The sequence below is a fragment of the Coregonus lavaretus genome, assembly GCF_964263955.1.
Source record: "Coregonus lavaretus genome assembly, chromosome: 5".
Taxonomy (NCBI): Eukaryota; Metazoa; Chordata; class Actinopteri; order Salmoniformes; family Salmonidae; genus Coregonus; species Coregonus lavaretus.
The window spans coordinates 39,255,437-39,275,108 of NC_139992.1; the positions used below are offsets into that span (position 1 = coordinate 39,255,437).

Below are 19,672 nucleotides of genomic sequence, written 5' to 3' on the forward strand. Positions count from 1 at the left end.
AGAGGCTTAGAATAGATTTCCAAGGCATTAGTGAGGCCTTTTATTGGTCTGTTGTCTGCCAATTTGGAGATCTCCATCCCAGCATGGCAGTGGCTGTGTGGGAGAGAGTGCTAAAGGGGGAAGACTTTAGCACGGCAGAGTTATATACTGTGTGTGTGTGTGTGTGTGTGTGTGTGTGTGTGTGTGTGTGTGTGTGTGTGTGTGTGTGTGTGTGTGTGTGTGTGTGTGTGTGTGTGTGTATGTCTGTAAAAACCAGTATTGCCTATTGCCTTAGTGTATCTTTGACCTAATGCTCTCTCTCTCTCTCTCTCTCTCTCTCTCTCGCTCTGTCTCTTCCTCTCTCTCCTTATCTCCATACAGACATAGATGAATGCCAGGAGGCGTTCAATAATGGCGGCTGTGACCATTTCTGCAAAAACACGGTGGGCTCCTTCGAGTGCAGCTGCCAGAAGGGCCACAAGCTCCTCACTGACGAACGCACCTGCCAGGGTGAGTAGCCTACCTGACTGACAGCTGTCATACAATCATGTCTGATGCCGTAACAACGCTTTAAGACAGTTACCTTTGGAAACAGTGCCATCACTCCATGATCAGATCATGAAAGGATAGTGTCATGGAATAGGGACCATAGAAAAGGATATACTAGAATATACAGTTGGCCTAGTAGTTTCTATCATAAATCTCTATGATAGTAACTCACTCATGTGCTTTATGATCAGAGCAGGATCGTACATAGAATCAGAACAGGGGTTGGCCTACAAATCATTCACCTTGAATGACTTGTTATTACAATTGACTTGACATCCTCAAGTGGGTGTAATTTACTGTCAGCTGTATTAAGAAATTCTGCTTCTCTCTTCATATCTAATCCCTGGTTATGTTTGGAGGACGAATGCAGATTCCTCTATACAAGTCACAGCAAGAGAGACAGGAGAGGCAAACATCACAAATTATTTTATTAACAACAACACCCTGCAGTGTTTTTGTACCCGAACCAAAAACACCAAACAACTCTATTCCAGTGTGTGTGTGTGTCATATTAAACATCAACACTGTCATATTAAACACTAAAATATCTGCCGACAAACAGTTTACACAACTCCATACACGCCAATAACACACTCAGCCTGGGTGTGTGCTGATGGGAGGAACACACACACAGACACACACACACACACACACTGACACGCTCCTTCCCCCCATCAGCTTACCTGACTGTAAACTAAGCTTCCGTGTCCAACAACGCAGGTTGTTCCATCTGCTAACAAGTGGTATTTTTATTCAGATTTTTATTTTTAACTTTTATTTATTTAATGTTTTAATTCTTTCCATGCTGGTAAGCTCTTCCAGGGAAAATAGCTCCTGGTAATACGTGTCTGAGAAGAGCTAGCTACAGCTATGCCAGGTTCCTCCTGAGAGAGAAAGGGAGGGGAAGAGAAAGAGAGAGAGTCTTCAGGCAGCCCCTATGCCTGTACAAGGACAGGGGTGATGGAGAATGGGGTGTGCAATAATCATCAGGAACATAAAGACTCCCAACAGGTAGCTGTATTAAACCAATACAGTAGAGGTCAATAGGACAGAGGGAGTAGAGATGTAGCTTTACAGACACAGGATGGTTATTCAGAGGGAATAGACAGATTGGTTGGGGTTTTAATAAACAGGGACACTAACCTTGGGTGTGTTACACCCTACCCCCACAAGCAGACAGACACCTGCACATCAGCCAAGCCAACAACAGGCACCTCTCTGTGAAATGAGATTATACAGCAGCACCTCTCTCAAGTCATTCCAGTGCTGCACGGTGGCTGTGGTTGTGGTCTGATGCTAGTTTAATTAATCGGGTATGCTAAGCTAACCCTAGCCCATCATATAGACAGTTGCCCGGAGGACTGTAGCAAAGCAGCCCAGCAGCCAACAGAAGCCAGGCCTCAACAACTTCCTCCTCATGACAAACTTTATCATAACACACTGTATTTTTAGCCCCTGTAAATCTCCACAGCCCAGATGACTTTGTATTGAAATAGTCCAGGTGAGTTGGAGACGATGGACTGAAGTAATGCTGTTGTTACTGTCAGCCACCCAAATATGTCATGACATCTTTCTCACTCAAATAAAATAAAACAATTATAAACCAAATCCAGGGCCTGCATTTGCAAAGTGTCTCAGAGTAGGAGTGCTGATCTTGGATCAGTTTGGCCTTTTAAGTCACAATGAATATGATTAAACTGATAGGGGGGACCTGATCCTAGATCAGCACTCCTACTCTGAGATGCTTGATACTGTACATACAGGCCCTGCTCCTGACCACAGTGAGTTGGTCTGATCTATCCCAGGCCTGGGCTGGAGGGCTGGACTGAAGGACTGAATTGGATCTGGAAGTCCCCACTGAGAAGACCTCTTGGGGTTGTTTAGTGAGCAGAGTTCTGGTTTGTTTTCCACTCTGAACTCCAGGCTGATTAATGGACTGGTCTTATTAGCTGTGGCTGAATAATGGGTGTTTGTGTGGAGAAGAGCCGAGGAGAGTAATATCTAAGAATGACTCATATATCAGCTTGTTGGTTTCTCAAGAGGAAGGAGGCAAACATGCTCTCTGCTACAACCAAGGAAAATGACTTAATTGTCAATGTCTGTGTATTGCATGTGTGTGTATCTCAGCTCTTTGTGGCTGTAATTGTAGTCCTGCACTAGTCTAAACTAACCTTTACCATGATTATAGGCATGTCTATATGTTGTGTGGGAGTACACAGATCAGTGTGTGTGTGTTTATGCGTGTGAATCTTGAGCAACCAACCTGACGTCCTTACTGACACACACCCTGTAAGTCTGTCACTGTTTAGACTCCCACCCACATAACAAGGCTGAATGTACACTGTTATTCCAGACAGAAGATTTTGAAATGCTCCTGCAGTGTCCAGTCCACCAGCCCCCACTCCACGCACACACACTGTCTCATCACTGACAGTTCACAGTTCAGATGTGTTGTCCTTTTAGTGGAAATTCCTCTTCACAGCTTCTAGCAATCTAAACAAAAGACAGTTCAAAGAACTCCCCATAGTGAAACTCAATACATTCAATATCCAGTATACTGTACTGAGAATATGGATGTTAACTCTGTCCTAATCTTAGCATGTTATACTGTTGTCAGTCCTTGGTGAAGGCATGGTCAGAGTGACTCATGGCAGCATCTCAAATGGCACCCTATTCACTAGGAGCCCTGGTCCAATGTAGTGCACTATATAGGGAATAGGGTGCCATGGTGCTCTAGTCAAAAGTAGTGCACTATATAGGGAATAAGGTGCCATTTTGGAGAGACCCCATGTGTAAACAGTTGTATTACATATGTTCTGTGTTTCTCCTCTATCGCAGATATTGACGAGTGTTCCTTTGAGAGGACCTGTGACCACACCTGCGTCAACTACCCTGGCAGCTTCGAGTGTGTCTGTCAGGAGGGATATACTCTGTACGGCCTCACACACTGCGGAGGTGAGTATGACACAGACATGCATGGGATTGCACGCTCACACGCACATACACACTCATACACACAAACATACACACATACTGTACACACACTCACACACACAAACATGCACACACACACGTGCAGGCAGACACACACACACACACACACACTTAGAAAGACATGGGAAAGAGTTAGACAGACGGGTAGCTAGGGAGAGGCACAGATAGAAAGGAATTGACTGACACAAAGTGAGAAGCCCTGAGAGACTGACAAGGAGAAAGAGTGAGTGAGAAAGAAATAGAGTGAAGGGGAGAGAGAGAGAAATAGAAAAAGAGAGAGTTTTTTTATTGTGTGTGTTGGTGAGGGGTAACTGAGCACGTCAGCACAGCAGACGGCTGCTGCTGAAAACACATTCACACCTCAGTTCACTGAATAACTCTCTGTACCTGCGTCCCTGCCTCAGGGCATTTGTGTGTGTGTGTTGTACCTGTCACACACATGTCATGCGGAGGCGGTAGGTTTGACGGGTGTGTGTGTGTGTGCTGTGATCCCACTTCACTTGGCCCTGTCTGGCTGACAGCCATGTTCTTCAGTGGTAGACTAAACAGGCCACTGTCTAAAGGGCGTTCCATTAGCAGTCAACACATACTAGTCAGTCAGATATAGAGCACGGAGAAGACATGGGCTGTCTGTCTCACACTGATGACATCACACACTCACTCATAGCACAGGCTCTGTCTGATGATGTCACTCTGAACTGTGATGATACTCAACCACATACACACACACACACACACACACACACACACACACACACACCCTCTGACTGTATTCTATGTGGATGTGTCTCAGACATAGATGAGTGCAGCATTAACAACGGGAGCTGTGAGCACAGCTGTGTGAACACACAGGGAGGCTATGAGTGTCTGTGTCCACCTGGTCAGAAGCTCCACTGGAACAGGAAGGACTGCATCAGTAAGGACCTAAACATCTACTCTGTGTGTGTGTGTGTTTTCTATAGACATAGGAGAGTGTGTGTGTGTGTGTGTGTGTGTGTGTGTGTGTGTGTGTGTGTGTGTGTGAGTGCGTGCGTGCGTGCGTGTGTGTGTCATAATTTTTGTGCTGTGACGGGTCGTGGTTGTCATGGTGATGTGACCCTCTATGTTCCTCAGAGGCGGTGAAGTGTTTGCCCAATGGGAAGCCAGCGCCGCGCGCCCAGCTCAGCTGTGACAAGAGAGGCGGGGTGGAGGTGTGCTCGCTTTCCTGCCCTTCCAACGCACTCTTCCTCGCAGGTACGTGGCTCAATCCTACACACCCCAACACACACACCTGGCAGCAAAGAGGAACTGTTTTACTCATACCAAAGACCAAACCTTCACTCTTTCTTCCCAGAAGAATCCTAGCCTTTAGCCTTGACTCCCCCCAATATGCCATCTACACTCCCTAAAGTACATTAATCCTCTACCTTCTCTGACCTGGACTGGTCTGGTGAGGTTTAGTCCGATGCGCTAGTCTTCAGCTGACTTTTATCAATGACCAATGCCTGTGTAGCCACTCCATACTCTCTGCTGCCCTCTAGAGGTCAAGGCCAGTCCTCACACTGCTCTCCATTCAAGCAGAGCTCCACTGAAAGTTTCCCAGTTGAATGAAGGACTCAGATTAAGGCCTAATCTATCTACCTACCTATCTCAGTCACCGGCCATCAGGGTGCATTTCAGCTAAATGTCTCAGTATTTCACTCAGTCAGTGATTTTGTCTGGTGTTGCCCCTGAGGCTATAAAGGGCTATAAAGCTATTGGCTGTCAATGCAGGCACCCTGGTCCTTCTGCGAATGTGCTTAACACAGACGGAACATCTGTAAAACAATTACATTCTTTAATCGGGCCTGCCATATTTCCATTAGGACTGCTTTGAGTAGACCCCTGCTCCGTTTGGCTTGGCTGCTGTAGTGTGAGACTGATGGATAGCTCTCAAACACAAAGTGAAATAATAGTGCTTTTCTATCTTTCTGGAGAATGTCTTCATTTGGGGGAGAAGGAAAGCTTTTAAATTCTTGTTTCTTCATCAGTCATCTCCCGCTTTATGAGCTCTGAAGTCTTCATCCCTCATTTCTGACTAAATATGCGTGTGTGTTTGTGTGTGTGTGTGTGTGTGTGTGTGTGTGTATGTGTGCGTGTGTACGTGTGTACGTATGTGCGTGAACATTCATGAATGAGCATAGATCTGTCATTCGGTAAATAATTTTTCTCCATCCCTCAGGAAATGTGTATGTATGCTTGTGTGTGTGTGTGTGTGTGTGTGTGTGTGTGTGTGTGTGTCTGAGGTGTGCGTGAGTGTGTTTTATTTTATGGCAGACTTCATATGGCAGTCTCCTGTAGCTCTTAAATATTAGGGAAAGTGAGGCCATAGAAAACGAATAAAAGTATTTTACTCCTCCGTACTCCATCAGAACCTCAACTAGCCAAGAGAAACACACACTGCCATCAGATGGCTAGCACACACACACACACACACACACACACACACACACACACACGCACACACACACCCCTCCCCCAGACGGTTAGCGGAGCAGGGAGATTGGGTCACACTGCTCCTCAGACGGGCCCCTCTATCACTTTGACAGCAATCCCATATTTCCTCAAGTCCCATGTCACCCTGTCCCTCAGGGCTGTGGGTTTAATAGCCATAAACAAGTCAACCAGTGGCAGAAGACAGGGATACTGCACGCAGAGCTGGTCTAAATGGATTGACCTTGGGTGGACAGGGTTGTAACTGACATGTATTTGTGTTTGTGTCCCACCAGACTCTGAGAACAGCTACACACTAAGCTGTGGTGTGCCGGTGCAACCTGGGAAGGCACCACAGAAGAAGAACACCACCACCGCCCTGCTCACCTGTGCAGGTATGCAATGCATTATGGGACCTGTAGTCAGAGATGTCAAGCTTTGTTCAATATAAAGATATTTAACCATACCACTTAAAATAAAACACACACTTACAGTGAGATCAGGGTCTCGCAGCTCAGTCATGACCTTTTGACGTCGATGCAGTTGTCATCTTTTCATTTCTCCCCATGTCGGTGGGTTTAAATTCCTCAATTTCTTCATTCCCTCCATCGGAATCTTCACTCCCCTGCCTTTGGTGCTTGCCATATCGTCACTCCTATATTTCCTTCAGCACTCTGTAGATTTTGGACAGGGAGAGGGCCCTCGCACGGCCAGAGGAATGCACTGAGAGAGAGAGAGAGAGAGAGAGAGAGAGAGAGAGAGAGAGAGATGGAGATGGAGAGATAGAAAGACCCAGAGAGAGGTGGAAAGGGAGATGGAGAGTGTGTGTGTGAGAGAGAGAGAGAGAGAGAGAGAGAGAGATGGAGAGATAGAAAGACCCATCCAACCATCTGGCTGGGGGTGTGAGTGTTAAGTGATATGAAATACAGCTCACCTCAGAGCGCCAATCCTGGACTGTTCCCTAAGAATCTCACAGCTCCCCCGGACATATGGTTCGCTTACGGTTCATCTACGGTCTCATCACGGTCTATAATTTCACGCTCTGATAACGGAAGTGGCAGATGATGATGACGGTTACGATGATGAGGGTGGTGATGATGATGATGATGGTTACGATGAGGATGAAGACAGATTTATGTTGTGTCCCAAACCACAGACAGCTCAGTCCATTCAGCACCTCTGCTCTACAGCAGCAAACTGGAGCCAGTGGTGTCCTGGTGAGCATGCTGTTAATGGTTCATGGACAGAACCACACACACAGCCCCTCTATGGCCTCTCACTGTGCTGTGTGTTTACCTGGCTCCGCTCTCAATGTCCCTCTTCACACACCGTACCCATAACCACATACACACACACTCTCTGACCCTTGTGTGTCTCCAGCACCTCGTTAAAAGGACAGCCATCCCAACCACCCAACACATGACCGACAAACAGACACAAACACACACATTCCGTCTACCTTCCGTCTACCGTCTACCTTCCTCCCTTTTGGACTGCTAATCACCGTGACGATGTGGGTTTTGGTTTTGCCATATTGCCGGAGAGACAGACAGAGCGTGATGAAGCATTTGGCTGTGTTAGTTCCTCTCTGACCTAAACTTCACCTCAACCAGGGAACACCAATAAAGGTGGCCTGGAGATGCCCTCTAAAGTGTGTGATCATATTCCATGGGCAGTAGACTATCTTCAGGGCCAGGAGTTGGTCAGGTGATCAGGATAAAACTCCTGTCCGTAATTATGATGTTATTCATAGGATGTCAAAAGGTTATTCATTAGTGTATGTTTCTGTCTTTCTCCTTTATGTAAATGAAGATACATTACCCCCACCCATCAAGCAGAAGGCCCGCTTCAAGATCAAAGATGCCAAGTGTCACCTGAGACCCAGGAACAAGGAAAAACACAGAGAGACATCCAAGCCGAGCCTGCAAGGTAAATCCTGCTACTCCTAACTGACTGTACAAACTGTACTGTATAACACATGCTACTCCTAACTTAGAGTGTACAACATCAAGTAATATAGACTGAACTAAGACTAAGAAGGTATACATGATGCAAGATACTGTAGCAGTAATGTAACCGACAGTTAGATGTGTCCTGAGCTGTACCCTTACACCTGCCATAAATCCGAAACAATCAATACTAAACAATGAACAACAGCATCCTATCAACTTCCTCTCCTTATCTTCTTCCTCATCCTCCCCCTCTTCTTCTCAGGGGGTCCGCTCCCCTGTACTGATGACTGCCAGGTGACCTTTGTCAATCTGAAGTGTGACTCATCTAAGAAGCGGCGCCGTGGACGCAAGTCCCCTTCCAAAGAGGTTTCCCACATCACAGCTGAGTTTGAGATGGAGATGAAGGAGGAGGAAGCCTCAGGTCAGTGTGACTGTGCAACCTCAGGTCAGTGTGTGTATGTGTGTGTGTGTGTTGATTGCATATACTCCACATTTTAGACTTATGTAACCTGTATATGGGTGTGAGTAATTTGAGTTTGATGTTATATGGAGTGTGTGTGTGCTTGTGTATTCCTTTCCCCAGACTTGTGTAACGTGGACTCTGTGTATTTGTTGTGTGTGTGTGTTGTGTATGTTGTGTGTGTGTGTGTGTATACTGACTGTGTGTATTCCTCTCCCCAGACTCGTGTAACGTGGCATGTGTGAGGGAGCGTATGAAGCAGAGGTTACAGAGTGCCATGCGGACCCTGAGGAAGTCCATCAACAAGCAGCAGTTCTACATCCAGTTCTCTGGTACTGAGTACGAGGTGGCCCAGAAACCTGCCCTGCACGCTGAGCAATGCAGCACCGGACAGGTCTTACGGGACGGCAAGTGTGGTGAGCATCCTGTGCAAGACATCCTGGGATATGGAGTTGTTGTAGCTTACTGTTCCATATACAGGTAACTGCCAAAATAAAGAAAACACTTGAGTAAATTAGGGATACAAAGTATATTGAAAGCAGGTGCTTCCATACAGGTGGGGTTCCTGAGCAATTCCTAAACAATCAATATCCCATCATGCTTAGGGTCATGTACAAAAATGCTGGGCAGGCTGCCCATTATTTTGGCTGCCATGGCTATGCCCCCATAGGATGACAATGCCTCCATCCACAGGGTACGAGTGGTCACTGGATGGTTTGATGAGCATGACAACGATGTAAAGCCTATGCCATGCCAGTCTCAGTCACCAGATCCTAACCCTAACCCAATGGTGAAGGTGCATAAAGATGGCGGTCCCCATGTACTTACCACAAATACCTTGTTTGCTCAGTTCGCCGAATTGTACATTGCTCTCCATTACTCTTTTTTCGTATCAGTATATGCCTACCTGATCCCAATTCTAGCTCCAAGACGGCGGCAATTTGAAAAACCGAAAAAGTTGATTGTGCTGATTTACTATCACATTGAACCATGTCGTGCGCCGTAGTTTAAGAACTCTGTGGGTAGTGCTAAAAACAATGACGTCTTATCTGAATTCCTCCATCTTTATGCATCTTCTCCATTGAACACTTAAGGGAGACGATCTGTCTCAGTTTGATGCAGTGTATGTGTGATATACCATACCATGATATGCTAAACATCTCTCTCTCTCTCATCTCTCTCTCTCTTTCTCTGTGTGTATGTATGTCTATCTCTCTCCCTGTCTCAGTGAGTTGTGGTGTGGGGACGTACTATAGTGGAGACCATGACCAGTGTGTTGTGTGTCCCCCTGGTACATACCAGGACACAATGGGTCAGCTGTCCTGTGAACCCTGCCCCAGCACCGAGGGACAGGGCATCGCTGGGGCCAAGAACGTCTCCCAGTGCGGAGGTGAGTGTTTGTGTGTGTGCGTGTGTGTTTGTGTACGTGTTTGTGTGTGTGCGTGTGCGTGCTTGTGCTCGTCTTCCCCAATGGTGGAACAAGCTCCCTCACGACGCCAGGACAGCGGAGTCACTCACCACCTTCCGGAGACATTTGAAATCCCACCTCTTTAAGGAATACCTGGGATAGGATAAAGTAATCCTTCTACCCCCCCCCTTTACTCCAACCCCCCCCCCCCCAAAAAAAAATAACGAAAAAACATTGTAAAGTGGTTATCCCACTGGCTATAAGGTGCGTCTGGATAAGAGCGTCTGCTAAATGACGTAAATGTAAATGTAAGTGTGCTGTAGTTTGGCACCACCTTGTGGTTATTAAACAAAATTCCAGTTCTATTGGAGAGCACAGTCTTTCAAGGCATTTCCTACTTTGTCCTCTAGAAAGCAGCAGAGACCACGATTACATAGATATATCAGCCCGGCTAGCTCAGTCGGTAGAGCATGAGACTCTTAATCTCAGGGTCGTGGGTTCGAGCCCCACGTTGGGCGCTGCCTTTTTATTTAGAATTTATTTCATAACTTCACTAGCAGTACTCTGGAAAACCTGAACCTATGGAACTGACTAGATCTCATTGAACATTGAAGTTGAACTTCCAGCATAGAGCAGTTGAAGAGATTTATGTTATAGAGCCTTGTTATACCTTATGAATTCTCTTCCTCTCTCCCTCTCTCCACCTCTCCCAGGCCAGTGTCCGCCTGGTCAGTATTCATCAGATGGGTTTCGTCCATGTAACCCCTGTCCCCTGGGCTCCTTCCAGCCGGAGCCTGGTCGTGTACTCTGCTTCTCCTGTGGAGGAGGCCTCATGACCAAGTACGAGGGCTCTGTCGCCTTCAGGGACTGTGAGGCCAAAGGTAACACGGAGAGAGAGAGTGTGTGTGTGTGTGTGTGTGTGTGTGTGTGTGTGTGTGTGTGTGTGTGTGTGTTTGCATACGTGCATGCTTGTGTGTGAGAATGTCTGTGCATGTGTTACTTAATGTTTGTGGCTGTGTGTGTTTCTCTCCATAGTCCACTGTGCTCCTGGACACCACTACAACTCCAGTAACCACCGCTGTATCCGCTGCCCAGCCGGCACCTACCAGTCAGAGTTTGGACAGAACTACTGCATCACCTGCCCTGGCAACACCACCACCGACTTTGACGGAGCCACCAACGTCTCTCACTGCAAGAGTAAGGCCGTCTCACATTAGTTCATTAGTGCAGTGAATTATTTTACTGTTGCACATGGTTAGAGGACTCATTTAAGCTTGACATCTCGTTAGACCATAGCCCACAAATGACAAGTTGTCATGGTGTGACACGTGCTAAAACATTTCAGTTTCCTCTGTGAACTCTAAGCCAGGGATTCCCAAACTTTTTCACTCGGGGTCTCCCTTCCAGCATTGGGGAACATCCCGCGCACACGCCACGTCTATTTCTATGGGCACAAGCACTGCTCATGACACCAACTGTTCACACCCCTCTTGTTGGTGGAGAGAATTTTGCAGGTTTTAAGCTTATTTCTTGCAATTCTACACATTTTGTCATGTCTAATGTGTATTCATGTGATATTTGAGTGACAAAAAATGACAACAACATCTATGGATGTAATAACGGTAGCTGACATGGGGCTAGTTGATCTGGACATTTCTGACAAGTTATAAATAGCTCTCTAAGGTATGTAATGACTAACATGACAAGAGGAACTGATGATGTGCTACCCAGTTTTGAAATTGCACCTTGTGCATTCTACTATTACAACTTTCAAAAGTAAGTTTAAAGCCGGACTGAGTTCTTTAAAAAAAATGATATACACTACCGGTCAAAGGTTTTAGAACACCTACTCATTCAAGGGATTTTCTTTATTTTTACTATTTTCTACATTGTAGAATAATAGTAAAGACATCAAAACTATGAAATAACACATATGGAATCATGTAGTAACCAAAAAAGTGTTAAACAAATCAAAATATATTTTATATTTGAGATTCTTCAAATAGCCACCCTTTGCCTTGATGACAGCTTTGCACACTCTTGGCATTCTCTCAACCAGCTTCACCTGGAATACTTTTCCAACAGTCTTGAAGGAGTTCCCACATATGCTGAGCACTTGTTCTATTTTTTTGGGGGGGGGCGGGGGACCCCCACGCACCCCCTGCCGACCCCTCCCCCACAGTTTGAGAACCACTGCTCTAAGCTATAAACATGATCCTTGCTGCTAAATTAGTTCAATTTAAATCCATAGTCTCCAGTGCACCCTTACTCATCCAAGTCTCTTCTCCCTGTCTTAGACCAGGTGTGTGGGGGTGAGCTGGGGGACTTTACAGGCTTTATTGAGTCTCCTAACTACCCCGGGGACTACCCGTCCAATGTAGACTGTATCTGGACCATCAACCCTCCTCACAAGAGACGCATCCTCATCGTGGTGCCTGAGATCTTCCTCCCCATCGAAGACGAGTGTGGAGATGTGCTCGTCATGAGAAAGAGTGGTACGCACAACCAGGAAGTCATCGTTACTCTGCCAGCCAATAAGACAGCGTGATATTTAATTTCATCAGCTAGCCAGCCAATTAGATTGTTACATTATTGTAGTTAGTCTATCTTGTCGTCAGGGTATCCTATTGCTATTTTAATATTCATCAAGTTTTATTATTTCAGCTGATTCCAAATCTTGGTTGGTCCATCTGTCTGTAAATTATATTTAGACCCTCCCTCTTCTTCCATTAGCCCTGCCCACCTCCATCACCACCTATGAGACGTGTCAGACTTACGAGCGGCCAATCGCCTTCACCTCCCGCTCCCGCAAGCTCTGGATCCAGTTCAAGTCCAATGAGGGAAACAGCGGCAAGGGCTTCCAAGTCCCTTATGTCACCTACGATGGTCAGTGTGCTGTAGCTTCTACACTTCTAAGCTGCTCAGACTCCCTAACATTCACATGTGCCTTATTAAGTGCACTATAATGTACAGTACGACAAGGTGTGTTTGATGGTGGAATCTTAGGTCTCTTTTTGTGTCAGCTGAATAATGTAACCCCGTGTTTCCTCCTGTCTGTTGTTTTGTAGAGGACTACCAGCAGCTGATAGAGGACATTGTCCGGGACGGCAGGCTATACGCATCAGAGAATCACCAAGAGATACTGAAAGTAAGCAACTCTCCATTATGTCCAATTACTGTATATTATATATTGTAATTAATAGATAATACTATACACTGTACGGTATATTATCTTCACTGATAACTCCCTCCATCTGTCTCTCTGTCTCTCCCTCCCTCCCCCTCTCCTCCCTGCAGGATAAAAAACTGATCAAAGCCCTGTTTGATGTGCTGGCTCACCCCCAGAACTACTTCAGGTACACGGCACAGGAGTCCAAAGACATGTTCCCCCGCTCATTCATCAAACTGCTGCGCTCCAAAGTCACACGGTTCCTACGGCCATACAAATAGGCTGCTACACCCCCTGTCTGCTACCCAGACACCTACCCCTTATTTTTGTCCTACACACCCTTTCTACCATCTACTCCTCCCTACTCTTCACCTACGTCCTTACCCTGTCAACATCCCCATATGTCTTCTTATCCCCAAGTCTATACCCATACATCTCTCCTACACCCCCCGCCAATCTATCCCTCTCTTTTACACCCCCTCTACTCTCAAACACTTATTTTACACCCCTATACTTCTCTTACACCCCCCTCTCCCACACACACACCCCCAACCCTACCCAGAGTTCCTCCTGCTCGCTATCCCAGCATTCCCTGCACAGGAACAGAGAACCGTCTCTCCCTCTTTTGTCATTTTTTTCTGCAGTCCTCGTTTTAATTTTCCACCTTTTCCCCTGTACTTTTGTTTTGTTTTGTTTTTGTGTTGTTGTTGTTGTTTTTTTGGTTATATTTATATGTGTAAGAACTTGCAGAAGCCCACAACATGGATGTTAGATATATATGTACATACAGACATGTTGGTTACAAGTAAAATGTATGTGTATGTATGTACGTATGTATATTTGTGTTTGTGTGAACATACGTATGTGCACGTAGATGGTGTGCGAGAGTGACGTCACACGCAGGTACATGGATGTATCTTTATTTTGTTATTTTAAAAGGCCTCTGGCGTGCACAAGATGGAAGTCAGAAAAAAAACGATTGGTGCACTTAAATCATATTTTACATCAGCATTTTCACATGGGAAATTATTTCTAAAGACATTTCTAATTTCAGCATCCCAGACCATTCCACCTCAAACTGAGTACAGTGAACGAATACGTTTGATTTTCAAAAATGTCACTTTTTTTTCTTTTTGAAAGATATATATAACAAGATGAAAAAACTACCTGCAAGTAACAGACGTTACTATAGAGAGAAATGTATGTGATGTAACTAATATTTGGAACTTTAATTGCACTTGAATTTTATATTGTAAACTGTAGAAAAAAATCTAAGTTACATTTTTCCTTATGTTTTGTGTTGTATAGAAATGTATCACCTTGGTTGTAGCAAAGAGAGAGGCAAAAATATGTCCCGTTTTGTTCTCACCACACTAGTAACCCAGACCCGAAACCCCCAGCGTTCAATATCTTTAGACAGACACTGTCAAATCCACCTATTTGGCCTGAAAAGCAGTATTGCCAGTAAGTAATCATTTAAAGGGAAATTTCCTTAACGACGCACTACTACTTTAGTTGTGGGTGTGCTCCCATCTCCTAACTGCCTCATCCCTTTAAGACCCTCCTGACTAGCTGCCAGAGAAAAGGGGTGTTTTGTGTAAAGCTTCTTATATGATGGCACTAAGTGCATACTCAAAACCACCTGCTTTTTACAAGTGTCCACTTTCTCAATCTGTCCTATTTGGACTTCTCCCAGTTTCTGTAAATCATCAACCTAGACTGTTGATTTAATATCTATAACAAATCTGTAAGTTTGTTTATATTTCTGCACAATGCAAGTGGAGAAAATATGTATTGTGTGATGACGAGAGTGTTGGTTTGGAGGTGAATGTAGTAGCAGAGATACAGAGGCAGAGGTCTGTTTGAAAGTATTGTGATGTCTATGAGAGTATCTGTATGTACATAGCACTTGCAACTGTAACCATAACCCAGAAAGCGCCCAAACTGACCGCAAGTAGTCAAACGTTCTGACAAAATTACACTTTCATTGTTCTCCCCCTTGTAACACTCTCCAGCAGAGTCCGTTTGCATTTATAAACTGGGTGGTTCTAGCCCTGAATGCTGATTGGCTGACAGCCGTGGTATATCAGACCGTATACCACGGGTATGACAAAACATTTATTTTTACTGCTCTAATTACGTTGGTATCCAGTATATAATAGCAATAAGGCACCTTGGGGGTTTGTGGTATATGGCCAATATACCACGGCTAAGGGCTGTATCCAGGCACGCCGCATTGTGTTGTGCATAAGAACAGCCATTAGCCATAGTATATTGGCCATATACCACACCCCCTCGGGCGTTATTGCTTAAATATAGCACTCCTATTACACACCTATTAAACTGCTAATACACCGCTACTACACGGTTATAAACAACTTCAATTCTTTGTGCTGGGCACAAGGACAATAAGCATAATTATATGGCTTGTATCTTCTAACCTAGAGGCCATATACTGAAGGCCACTGATATGGGATCAGATATAGTCACTCATTCATAAATTCTGTGTTGTGCCCCAGCACTGATCCAGGGTCTGTTCATCCCAGTCTAACCGTAACCCCCACTGTTGTGTGTAGAGCCGTTTCCTCTGACGAGGTGTCTGTGTTCTGTTTGACAGAATCTCTACACAAGGTCATTACAAAAAGCTCTCTCCAATCAGAATGATAACTTGGCCCATGTAGGGTTGTGTCAGAAAACGTTACTAGTCGTCAAATCAAAGCTCATTGGAGGAGGTTGTCCGGGGGAGGGACCTTGCAACCTCTCCTCCAATGAGCTTTGATTGGAATTGAGTGAGCAAGGGCGGGGCATGCATTGATTTGACAGCTAATAATGTTTTCAGATACAACCAAGGAGTTTGTCCACTCAGTCCACTCAAAATGGTTGCCGCCTGCAGAGGTATAGCTAATGTTGGTACGGTGCACCCACTTTCTGTTGAGGTATGTTTTGGGTGTTTAGTGTGTTTGATGATGATGATAATGAAAATCGGTATGAAATGCAAAAAAATGTATGATTTACTTTTCCTGAGAATGTATTCTATTGTGTGTGGGTTTGTCGTGTGTGTCGGGGGGGGGGGGGGGGGTAGACAGTGTGATACAGAAAGAGTGCATGTTCTATGTATGTGTGTGAGAGTGAGCGTGTGTCGGTGTGTGAGTGGCTTGTGAGATTGAGGTAGAGAAAGAGAGATACTGTATGTAGGTACCTTAGTCCATTTTATAGAGGGATAATTTTAACACTTGTGTTAGTCGGTTGTACCCAAAGAGAGAAACTGTATCACAGTGTTTTACCATTGTTTGGTCCATGAAAATCCAGTAAAGAACAAATTCAAATAAAACAGTAGCAGAAAAACAACTCCACTATGCTCTGTGATCTTCCCTTGTTTAAATGTTACTTGTTACACTTTACTTTTCTACATCATCTAACATCTGCTTACACATACTGAAATATGGTTCCAGAAAATGTAGCTGACAGTGCCTATATTGCCCTTATCTCAAAATGAGGATAACTGTTCTGAGGACACAAACCTAAGTGCAAATTGACACTGAGTCAAAGTTTATTTTCTTGTAAGATATTTATTTAATTTTTCCTTTGGTCATGAGCACATACAGTGGGGGGAAAAAGTATTTAGTTAGCCACCAATTGTGCAAGTTCTCCCACTTAAAAAGATGAGAGAGGCCTGTAATTTTCATCATAGGTACACGTCAACTATGACAGACAAAATGAGAAAAAAAATCCAGAAAATCACATTGTAGGATTTTTAATTAATTTATTTGCAAATTATGGTGGAAAATAAGTATTTGGTCAATAACAAAAGTTTGTCAATACTTTGTTATATACCCTTTATTGGCAATGACACAGGTCAAACGTTTTCTGTAAGTCTTCACAAGGTTTTCACACACTGTTGCTGGTATTTTGGCCCATTCCTCCATGCAGATCTCCTCTAGAGCAGTGATGTTTTGGGGCTGTTGCTGGGCAACATGGACTTTCAACTCCCTCCAAAGATTTTCTATGGGGTTGAGATCTGGAGACTGGCTAGGCCACTCCAGGACCTTGAAATGCTTCTTACGAAGCCAATCCTTCGTTGCCCGGGCGGTGTGTTTGGGATCAATGTCATGCTGAAAGACCCAGCCACGTTTCATCTTCAATGCCCTTGCTGATGGAAGGAGGTTTTCACTCAAAATCTCACGATACATGGCCCCATTCATTCTTTCCTTTACACGGATCAGTCGTCCTGGTCCCTTTGCAGAAAAACAGCCCCAAAGCATGATGTTTCCACCCCCATGCTTCACAGTAGGTATGGTGTTCTTTGGATGCAACTCAGCATTCTTTGTCCTCCAAACACGACGAGTTGAGTTTTTACCAAAAAGTTCTATTTTGGTTTCATCTGACCATATGACATTCTCCCAATCCTCTTCTGGATCATCCAAATGCACTCTAGCAAACTTCAGACGGGCCTGGACATGTACTGGCTTAAGCAGGGGGGCACGTCTGGCACTGCAGGATTTGAGTCCCTGGCGGCGTAGTGTGTTACTGATGGTAGGCTTTGTTACTTTGGTCCCAGCTCTCTGCAGGTCATTCACTAGGTCCCCCCGTGTGGTTCTGGGATTTTTGCTCACCGTTCTTGTGATCATTTTGACCCCACAGGGTGAGATCTTGCGTGGAGCCCCAGATCGAGGGAGATTATCAGTGGTCTTGTATGTCTTCCATTTCCTAATAATTGCTCCCACAGTTGATTTCTTCAAACCAAGCTGCTTACCTATTGCAGATTCAGTCTTCCCAGCCTGGTGCAGGTCTACAATTTTGTTTCTGGTGTCCTTTGACAGCTCTTTGGTCTTGGCCATAGTGGAGTTTGGAGTGTGACTGTTTGAGGTTGTGGACAGGTGTCTTTTATACTGACAACAAGTTCAAACAGGTGCCATTAATACAGATAACGAGTGGAGGACAGAGGAGCCTCTTAAATAAGAAGTTACAGGTCTGTGAGAGCCAGAAATCTTGCTTGTTTGTAGGTGACCAAATACTTATTTTCCACCATAATTTGCAAATCAATTCATAAAAAATCCTACAATGTGATTTTCTGGATTTTTTTTCCTCAATTTGTCTGTCATAGTTGACGTGTACCTATGATGAAAATTACAGGCCTCTCTCATCTTTTTAAGTGGGAGAACTTGCACAATTGGTGGCTGACTAAATACTTTTTCCCCCACTGTAAATGCAGTATTCAATGATCCTCTGCAACTTTATTCCATAAATCCTGCATCTATTGGAAGAACCTATTGGAGGCTGTGTAAGAAGCCTGGCTGAATTCACATCACAGCCAAGTTAGCGTTTTGGTTTCTTATATTATCTGCAGCATTACATTAATCTGACAGCCAAATCTGGTCATTTCTTTTGAACTTTACAGGAATTTATCAACGCTGAGAATCTCCAGGCAAATGAGAGAGTGACAAATGTGTAGATTAGGCCTTATCTTCATGCCTTTCCTCTTTTCCGCCAATATTTATCTTTCGGCACCGGCATCCATTTTTTAAGTTTATTGTGTATGAATTAATTAAAGTCCGAGTTTAGATTGAGGACATTGAGTTTGTTGTTCATTGATTTCAGCTTCTTATTTTAAATGATGGTTTCAAGAGTAGTTGAGTATAGTAATAGGCCCTTGTCTCCAAAGGCAACAAATGTTTAACCAGGCGGTGGCGCATTTACACAAATTATAAAGACATCAGCTATGCCTACTCAATAACTATTCTATGTCCAAATTTGCTACATGATGATTCTTATAAATTGTAGGTGTACTTTTGGAGCCATTCCTATTTGTAAAAAGGTAAATGTAGGTTAAGGAGAATAAGTTTTCATAGTATTTTTTTGCAACTGTAATCTGTTGAAAATAATTACAAATTCCCCTTAAACCAAGGTCAGTTGGGTTGCAGACATCCATCATGTCATCTTGCATTATTTTCAGTCAATGTATTTGATGTATTCCAGAACTAGCACACCCGATTCAAATAGCCTAATGATTAGTTGACCAATTTGACTCAAGTGTGCCTGTACTACAATACATACAATTCAGTGGAACTGGCTTGGGGTAAACTAATCCAGAAGAGGTTTGAGAAACACAGGGCTATGGTAAGGGCTATGGTAAGGATGAAACTATGCCAAATGTAAAAATATAAAGTCAAATGTATGTAATTTATCATCAAATCGATAATTCTACATTGATCTTAATGAAATTCAGTTTAATTCTGCATCTGTGATGGATGGAAATGATAGAAAAATAGAGACGAATCTCTTTGATATTGTATGCAGGCGCAAACTGCCTGTCAGACATGAATTGATTCCTGCTCAGACCACCCCTTTGCACATTTTCATTGAGCTGTTCATCCAACAGAAGGCTACAGAACAGATCAGGGAGAGGAGGAAAGAGAGATCTCGAGCACATTCAGCACAAGAGGCGGGAGATTAAGTGTTTCCACGAGAGCCAAAGCGCAAACAAGGGCACCACGCGCTGCACTTTCAAACAGACCAGCGCTACTCACTAGCTGCTCTCCCTCCGCCGTCCGCTCCGCTATCAGACCCACGGGACTTCACTGGTTCATCCCTTACCGGACAGGCTCAGCTCATCGTACCGGGAGACCGGGCGAACCCAGGTAGGTTAGTTGCCGCGGTGTCTGCTTGCATGCAAATTGGTGTTGCCTATGTTTTGCATAGCAGTCTACGGG

General features: G+C 44.5%; 2 protein-coding genes across 2 annotated transcripts in view; both read left to right on the plus strand.

Annotated features, from left to right (window-relative positions):
- The window catches only part of scube1 (signal peptide, CUB domain, EGF-like 1), an 87,437-nt gene extending 71,127 nt beyond the window's left edge, over nt 1–16,310 (plus strand). The window contains exons 9-23 of the mRNA XM_084161125.1: nt 361–489; nt 3,367–3,483; nt 4,316–4,438; nt 4,636–4,755; nt 6,270–6,368; nt 7,786–7,902; nt 8,188–8,346; nt 8,607–8,801; nt 9,614–9,775; nt 10,507–10,674; nt 10,829–10,990; nt 12,091–12,288; nt 12,527–12,679; nt 12,862–12,941; nt 13,091–16,310. Coding sequence (XP_084017251.1) covers nt 361–489; nt 3,367–3,483; nt 4,316–4,438; nt 4,636–4,755; nt 6,270–6,368; nt 7,786–7,902; nt 8,188–8,346; nt 8,607–8,801; nt 9,614–9,775; nt 10,507–10,674; nt 10,829–10,990; nt 12,091–12,288; nt 12,527–12,679; nt 12,862–12,941; nt 13,091–13,243 — 2,135 coding nt within the window. The 3' untranslated portion in view covers nt 13,244–16,310. The remainder of the gene's footprint in view (nt 1–360; nt 490–3,366; nt 3,484–4,315; nt 4,439–4,635; nt 4,756–6,269; nt 6,369–7,785; nt 7,903–8,187; nt 8,347–8,606; nt 8,802–9,613; nt 9,776–10,506; nt 10,675–10,828; nt 10,991–12,090; nt 12,289–12,526; nt 12,680–12,861; nt 12,942–13,090) is intronic.
- The window catches only part of mpped1 (metallophosphoesterase domain containing 1), a gene marked incomplete at its 3' end in the record, with an annotated part of 90,653 nt that overhangs the window by 26,380 nt on the left and 44,601 nt on the right, over nt 1–19,672 (plus strand). The gene's annotated exons all lie outside the window — the stretch shown is intronic.